This window comes from Nematolebias whitei, chromosome 8 (genome assembly GCF_014905685.2).
Source record: "Nematolebias whitei isolate Nwh7 chromosome 8, NemWhi1, whole genome shotgun sequence".
NCBI classification, from domain to species: Eukaryota; Metazoa; Chordata; class Actinopteri; order Cyprinodontiformes; family Rivulidae; genus Nematolebias; species Nematolebias whitei.
The window spans coordinates 3,126,529-3,134,242 of NC_056505.1; the positions used below are offsets into that span (position 1 = coordinate 3,126,529).

Below are 7,714 nucleotides of genomic sequence, written 5' to 3' on the forward strand. Positions count from 1 at the left end.
GGTGTAGAGGTTTACCTGATCAGGTGGTGTAGAGGTTTACCTGCTCAGGAGGTGTAGAGGTTTACCTGCTCAGGTGGTGTAGAGGTTTACCTGCTCAGGTGGTGTAGAGGTTTACCTGCTCAGGTGGTGTAGAGGTTTACCTGCTCAGGTGTACCCACCTCCTCCACTCTCTTTGTTTCAGCTTTACCTCCCAAACCCGTGAAGTCGTCCACTCCTGCAGCTTCCAGCATGTTCAACAACAGCATGTCTCTGCAGGACGCTGAGTGGTACTGGGGGGACATCTCCAGGTAACTACTGCACACACACACCATGAACTGGACCACCAGCACCACGTCAGACGGGTCAGGCTGGGTCAGAACACGTAGCCATGTGCTTGTGTTGCAGGGAGGAGGTGAACGAGAAGCTGAGGGACACTGCTGACGGTACGTTCCTGGTCCGAGACGCCTCCACCAAGATGCACGGAGACTACACCCTGACTCTGAGGTAAACTGGTGAGACCCCATCTGGGTTCAGCTGGTTCTGAGGAACAGAACCCTTTAGATCAAATCTCAGACTCTCAGACCCAACGCCGCAGCACAAGAACAAAACCTGAAAATACTTTAACTCGTGAACGTTTGGTTTGCATTAAACTTTTTAACATTTGGTTTTCTGAAGGAGTTTTAAACGTTGGTTAATGATTTAAAAACGTTAACGTATTAAATGTTTGATAAAAATGAGTGCGACCTGATAAAAACAAACCTCAGCTGATGTTTAAATCTGAGAGAGTTCAGTTCATAAACTTCTTTCTGATATTAAACCCCAGTAAAAACGATCTGTTGATTCTTTGATCGCTGCAGGAAAGGAGGCAACAACAAACTGATAAAGATCTTCCACCGGGAGGGGAAGTACGGCTTCTCCGACCCGCTGACCTTCAGCTCGGTGGTGGAGCTGATAAATCATTACCGCCACGAGTCTCTGGCCCAGTACAACCCCAAACTGGACGTGAAGCTGCTCTACCCGGTCTCCAAACACCAGCAGGTCTGTCCCTGCAGTCCAGCGATCGGCTGAAGGTTCTGTGAGCTGCGGTCACTGATCTGTCCGGCCCGTTTGTCCTGCAGGATCAGGTGGTGAAGGAGGACAGCATCGAAGCCGTGGGCAAGAAGCTGCACGAGTACCACCTGCAGTACCAGGAGAAGAACCGCGAGTACGACCGTCTGTACGAGGAGTACACCAGGACCTCCCAGGTACGTCCACCGGCATCGCAGACAGAACCCGTCTGAGACGGAACCGTGGCTGGAACGTCTTCCTCTTCATCCCGCAGGAGATCCAGATGAAGAGGACGGCCATCGAGGCCTTCAACGAGACCATAAAGATCTTCGAGGAGCAGTGTCAGACTCAGGAGCGCTTCAGCAAAGAGTACATCGAGAAGTTCCGCCGTGACGGCAACGACAAGGAGATCCAGAGGTAAGCTGTTACCACGGCAACCGTGTCCGAGACCTTTAAAGCGTTCAAAAAAAAAAGAAAACGCACAGATAGACAGGAAGGATGCCCGGTTGCCACGGCAGCAGAGCAGGCAGAAACCACCTACTGGTACATTTAGCTTGAGGGGTTCGTCGTCCAATCACATCGCTTTGTTTTGGTTGGGATTTTATAAAATTTTATATCAAATAATAAAACATCTTTTTTAACCAAGATTTTCTTTTATTTGGATCAGAAAAATCAAAAATCTTGTTTTTAATTTTATTTATTAACTGAATGATCCAGAGTTCAGCTGCAAGGAGTTTAAAATGTTCATGATTCAGAACGTGAGGAAATAATCTTTATTTTTTATTTATTTGATAGAGAGAAACAATAAATGATGTTAAAATCATCGTTCTTGTTTACTGCTTTTAAACTCTGAGCAGATCCTACATTTCAGCCTCCTGAAGCCTAAAAGACGTTCAGGTTGGGATCAGAGGAAACCCGGTTGTGGTTCTGAGACCGTTTCACATTTTGATGTTTCTGCTCAAGGATCATGGAGAACTACGAGAAGCTGAAGTCTCGGATCAGTGAGATCGTGGACAGCAAGCGGCACCTGGAGGTGGACCTGAAGAAGCAGGCCGCCGACAACCGGGAGATCGACAAGAAGATGAACAGCATCAAACCGGACCTGATCCAGCTCCGCAAGACCAGGGACCAGTACCTCATGTAGGTGGAGGCCGGTCTGGGGTCCGGTGAAGCTGCACGTCAGAACTCTAACGAGCGCTGTTTTTCAGGTGGCTGACCCAGAAAGGAGTCCGGCAGAGGAAACTGAACGAGTGGCTCGGACTGAAGAACGAAACCACCGAGGAGTAAGTCTCTGCAGAATGACCTGTGTCCCGGTTCTGTCGGGTTCTAACCCGCCTGTGTGTTCCTCAGTGAGTACAGCATGGTGGAGGATGAGGAGGACCTTCCTCATCACGACGAGCGTTTGTGGCGCCTCGGGAACATCAACCGCGGTCAGGCCGAAGCTCTGCTGCGAGGGAAGAGGGACGGGACCTTCCTGGTCCGGGACAGCAGCAAACCGGGCTGCTACGCCTGCTCCGTGATGTAAGGCCCCGCCCCTTTACCTGTTCATGCTCACGCAGCTGTTTGTTCACAGCAGGAGGCCCCGGTTCCTTCAGCTCTTTAATCTGTAGATGACCTCAACACGGCAGCTTTTATTTAACCTCAAGTTTAAAATGTTTTCAGTCCTGAACCTCAGACAGAGATGAACCATCTCTGTCTGTACTTCCTGTCCGTCTCACCCGTGTCTCTGTCCCCCCCTCAGGGTGGACGGCGAGGTGAAGCACTGCGTCATCAACAAGACGAGCACCGGCTTCGGCTTCGCCGAGCCCTACAACCTGTACGGGTCTCTGAAGGAGCTGGTTCTGCACTACCAGCACACCTCGCTGGTCCAGCACAACGACTCGCTCAACGTCACGCTGGCCTTCCCCGTCTACAGCCAGCAGAGGCGGTGACCCCGCCCACATCACCCCGCCCATCACCTGTCGCATCACGTGACCCCGCCCCTGAGCTGCAGATCACTGTGGATCAGAACCGAGACCAATGAAACGTTTTACTGTGAAAGTCCAAAACTGAAGCTTTAACTTCCTGTCAGGATGAAACTGCTCAGCCCGGTTCTGTCAGCAACCAGAACCGCCCCGCAGACAAACGGTTCTGTTGATCTGGTGCTGAAGAGACGAGGTCCGGATCACAAGGGACCAGTTTTTGGACTGATCAGACTGTTGGTGCAGCCTCTCAGAGCTTTTATCTTTCAAATTTATAAATTATTTCATAAAAACATTTAAAAAACTGTTGAAACAAAAATACGAGCACAAGATTTAAAGAGTGAAATTTAACAAGTTAATAAAACATCTTAACGCTTCGAATAAACATTAAAGTAGGGACGCAGCAGTACTACTGTGTACTTGTACTTTTATAAGTGTGTACTGATGCCACCTTGCAGTAGCTCCACCCCTCAGTCAGGTGGTTGGGTTCTGTCTGTCCCGGTCCAACAGCTGGTGGAGTAACTCATCAGAACCACGAGTAAAACCGAAGAAGTGAGGGGGAGGGGCTTCAGAGGGACGGATCAAACGATTTCATCTCAGAAACAGAGGATCATGGGAAAATCCTCATCTGAGCCCAGTCCTCCCCATAGATTTAAAACTTTAAAGTTTCTGTAAGTAACTAAACTTTTATTAGTACATTTATTAGTATCAGTACTCGGTGTCAGCTGCTACTCAGATCTAAGTACTTGTACTCAGTTTGGAACCAAAGTAACGGTGCGTCCCTCTTTCAAAGTAAAAGTATTTCCTGTGGTGATCTGACTGAATCTGCAGATGTTCCAGATGTTCCAGGTCTCAGCAGAGTGAAACTCTTAAAGAACCAGTTTCTCTGAGTCCAGTTGTTTTGGTTCTGAAGCTGTCCCTGCTGGTCCTGTATTAGATCGCAGGTTCTGGTTCCGGTTTGCCTCGGCAGGAGTTCTGGTGTGACCAGAACCTCCAGGAACTGAACTGTTAAACCTCGTCTCTGACGTCGGAACCTTTTGACTCGGCAGAACCGTGGCCCGGCTGAGCCCAGAGTTAGTGTGTGATGATGATGATGTCCGGTGTGAGGATGAACGTTTCAGAACCAGAACCAGGGATGTTTCAAGTGGAACACTGGGGGAACTCTTGAAGCAGGTTTTATAAAACGAGGGCTCTTTGTATCAGAACTGGACCGACCCGTTCCCTCCTGTCCGACTCTTCGTTTCAGGACCGCACGGTGGACGAAACCAAATCGGACCTTCCTCATGTTTGTGGAGTCGTTTTGTCGTCATCACCCGTGCGTCTGGAGCCCGAGAGGACTGAAGGCGTTTCCACGAGTTTATAAGAGAAACCAGGTACTGAAGATGAAACTCTTCGATGGGAATTAAACCCGTTCTTCGCTGACGGAGGTTCTGTTCACGAAGATCAAACCAAAGCAGAAGATGGAAACAAAAAATGTGTCAAATATAAAAACAGAGTGAAATTGTTTGGAATGATGTTTCAGGAGCTGAAGACGCTTTATTTTCATGTTGAATCTTTTAATTGAGCTTCAGTTCTGATTTATTCTGATCTCAAATCTACAGACTTGTTCATAAATACACTTCCTGTTTGGTTCTGTTTGAAAATCAGCGGAGAAACGAGACTAAGTTAATTATTGTTCCCTTAAACCTAAAGCGTAACGAGTTATTTTAAATTTAAGTTACAGAATCTTTACATTAAAAAAAATTAAATTTTGAATCTAAATTAAATTGGTAACACTGTATGACTTATGTTTAATTAAAATTGAAGCGACGATCTGATTGGACCTCTCAGGCTCCGCCCACTGCCTGCTATTTAAAATATATTTTTAAAGCAAAACGAGTTTTAATGTTAATGATGTGATGATTTATCTTTTCATTTAGTTGATTTTAGCATTAATACAAATCAAGTTTTTCTGTATATTTGTTTTAACTTTTATAAATTTAGCTTTAATTTTAACAATGAGCTTTTATTTAGACTAGTTTACTTTAAAAAAAAAACCTGCAAATAAAGTTAAACTCTAAAGAAAAACTAATTATGTCCCAGCTTTAAAATCTTTCAACGCTTCAGTAATTTTTTGTTTGTTTTGAGCCGAAATGTTCAAAAAGGAACGATCTTTATTTTTATGCTTAATTTTTCTCGTCTAAATGTCATAAACTCATGTTGCTGTTTTCTGTTTAAACGTTTTTTCCAGCTCGTATTTATTCGGCTCCATCACATTTGAATATTTTAATTTTCAGTTTTTTAATCCAAACGGAGACTAATAATAAAATCAATCAGGGCGGGACTCCGACTTGTTTTTCCTTCTGTCGTTTATAAAATGATGCGAGCTGTTCCTCCTCGCTCACGATAAAAACATTTAGGTTCTGTAAATCCTTTTTGTTTCATAAACTTTGTATTTTCTGTATCAGAAGTTTTTGTTCCTTGTTAACGTTGATCTCATTAAATCACCCAAAACACGAAGCCGTTTGTTTTCAGTCGACTCGGCGGAAAAAGAATGTTTTTTAATTTAAATTATGACTTTATGGGTCAAGAGATTCTGTGACCGAGGAAGAGTCAACATATTTTCACTTCAGCTGTTTCAACTCGGCTTTTATTTTAATTTATTTCAGCTCAAAATAAAAAAAGCAGAAAGTGAGTTAGTAAAGCTTAAAGTAGCAAAACTCTAGCTGTAGATTCCTCAAAGAAAACTTACTGAAAGTTTGAATAAAACTCAGTGGCTCCTCTGATATTTTGCGAACGGAGAAGAGAACTCCGACGCTCTCATCAGACCCTGAACGCAACACGACGTTTTTCTCTTACGTCCGTTGCCATAGTGACCGGTAACTACTCGGATGTTGCCATGGTGACCGCGGCTACTGCTCAGAAGAACCCTAAACAAAAACCGCCGAACTAGCCGAGTCCTGACCCGGACTCACCGTCAGCAGCATGAGCCAGAGCAGAGAGGTTCCGGACGGGAAGGCGCACCGGCAGGTGTTCGAGGCTCAGGTGGGTTAACGGGTCAGAACCGAACCTGACTTCCGGAGGACGGAGATGAAGACCAAACAGAAGTTAAACTAAATACACCGAGTTGTTTTGGTCAGAACTGTCCTGCTCTGGTCCAGTTATTCAAGGCGGACGTGCCGTTCGTGTGTCAGCAAAATATCTCATAAACCACTGGACGCATGCTCAACATTCAAAGTAGTGACCAGAACAGTCTAATTCAAGATGGCCGCCACAGCTGACCTAAAGTCGCAACTTGGATCGGATTTACAGATGAACTAAATGTTGTGGTAGTAGCTGAGAGTCGTGTGCTACCTGAGTCAGAGGCATGAATAATTACATTTAATTTATAATTTAATTAGTTTTAAGAACTCTGTCCACTAACTTTACAGCAGAGAATAATTGATCGAATTAAGGAGCAAAAATAAAACTCTTGTTTTTTTCTGTCTTCCTGACTGACGGGTTTCAGGCTCAGCTGTCTCTGCTGGCTGGATGCAGGGACAGGGGGACAGTCAGTGTGTCCTCAGAGGACAGTGACGGACCCAGCAACACCAGCAGCAGGTGGACACACACGCACGCACGCACACGGTCTTCCTGTTTGTCTCCATCATGTCCATAGTCCATGTTTCTCACAGGTTCTGTTGTAGGAGGCAGCTAGTGTCTCGTGGTGGTGATGACGTCATCGCGGATGTCACGTGTCTTCCAGTCTCTGTGGGTTAGTATCCAGCTGCTGGTTTGAACCACTGAAGTAAACTGGGATGTCTTGTCCATCACCACAGGGCGCTTCAAGCTAACGAAACCGGCATTTGTTCCCGCCATCTTACTAGGTGCTACATGGGCGGCCTTAGCTCCTGCCAGCATGGCAGCAGACCATTTTAAAATAAAATCTAAACCCAGTGTTTAACCATCAGTTGTTACAATGATCAGAACCTGAACTTCAAAGAACTCTGACTTTACGTTCATAATTTTTTATTTGATATAACTTTTTTTAACAAACTGTATGTGGGGTCGTCTGCAACGACCGTAGCTTTAAATGAGGAGTATTCTATCCAGATGTTGCATTTAATAAATTAACTGATCTTTACTGTCTGTAAGTTTATTTATTACAATACAACTTTATTTATAAACAGAGCGTGACATGTTGTTTTCTTCCCCTCTGCTCCGCAGTAAACAAACATTCTCGCTCTGACATCATTGATCAGATGAAGAAGAGAAAGAGTCAGAAACACAACAAGACTCTGGAGCAGCTGCAGACACACCTGACTCACCTGGCCCAGGTAACCTGCTTCACTTCACAACTGATGAAGGATTATTTATTAATTCATTTATTATATTATTATTTATTTATTTTTATTTCATTTTATTTAAAACTCTAGTTGTCCTAGGACCTCTTAAAGCTCAATCAAGATATAAAACAAACTATAAATGATTGATTGATTAACTTATTGACTGATTCATGATTGACTGTCAGACCAATTGATTAACTGATTGATTGACTGATTGATTGATTGATTAATTGTTTGACTGTATCATCTAGATGTGTGAGACGGATGTGAGGACCGCCTGTGAGCAGCTGCTGTCCTCTCTGCGTGATGCAAACCTCAGACTGGACACCCTGAGGGACAGAATGAGACATCTGGAACACATCAGTCTGCAGGTTTACAACAACACACAAAGACAACATAAACACAAAAACAACAACACACAAA

At 44.7% G+C, this 7,714-nt stretch overlaps 2 protein-coding genes across 2 annotated transcripts in view; both read left to right on the forward strand.

The window, feature by feature from the left end:
* Positions 1-3,365, forward strand: part of LOC119413776 (phosphatidylinositol 3-kinase regulatory subunit alpha) — a 15,538-nt gene extending 12,173 nt beyond the window's left edge. The window contains exons 9-17 of the mRNA XM_037680837.1: positions 182-287; positions 385-483; positions 837-1,017; positions 1,098-1,223; positions 1,301-1,443; positions 1,990-2,166; positions 2,235-2,309; positions 2,377-2,547; positions 2,768-3,365. Coding sequence (XP_037536765.1) covers positions 182-287; positions 385-483; positions 837-1,017; positions 1,098-1,223; positions 1,301-1,443; positions 1,990-2,166; positions 2,235-2,309; positions 2,377-2,547; positions 2,768-2,957 — 1,268 coding nt within the window. The 3' untranslated portion in view covers positions 2,958-3,365. The remainder of the gene's footprint in view (positions 1-181; positions 288-384; positions 484-836; positions 1,018-1,097; positions 1,224-1,300; positions 1,444-1,989; positions 2,167-2,234; positions 2,310-2,376; positions 2,548-2,767) is intronic.
* A 2,586-nt stretch (positions 3,366-5,951) lies between these two features.
* Positions 5,952-7,714, forward strand: part of ccdc180 (coiled-coil domain containing 180) — a 15,427-nt gene continuing 13,664 nt past the window's right edge. The window contains exons 1-5 of the mRNA XM_037680836.1: positions 5,952-6,011; positions 6,475-6,566; positions 6,653-6,720; positions 7,173-7,282; positions 7,543-7,662. Coding sequence (XP_037536764.1) covers positions 5,952-6,011; positions 6,475-6,566; positions 6,653-6,720; positions 7,173-7,282; positions 7,543-7,662 — 450 coding nt within the window. The remainder of the gene's footprint in view (positions 6,012-6,474; positions 6,567-6,652; positions 6,721-7,172; positions 7,283-7,542; positions 7,663-7,714) is intronic.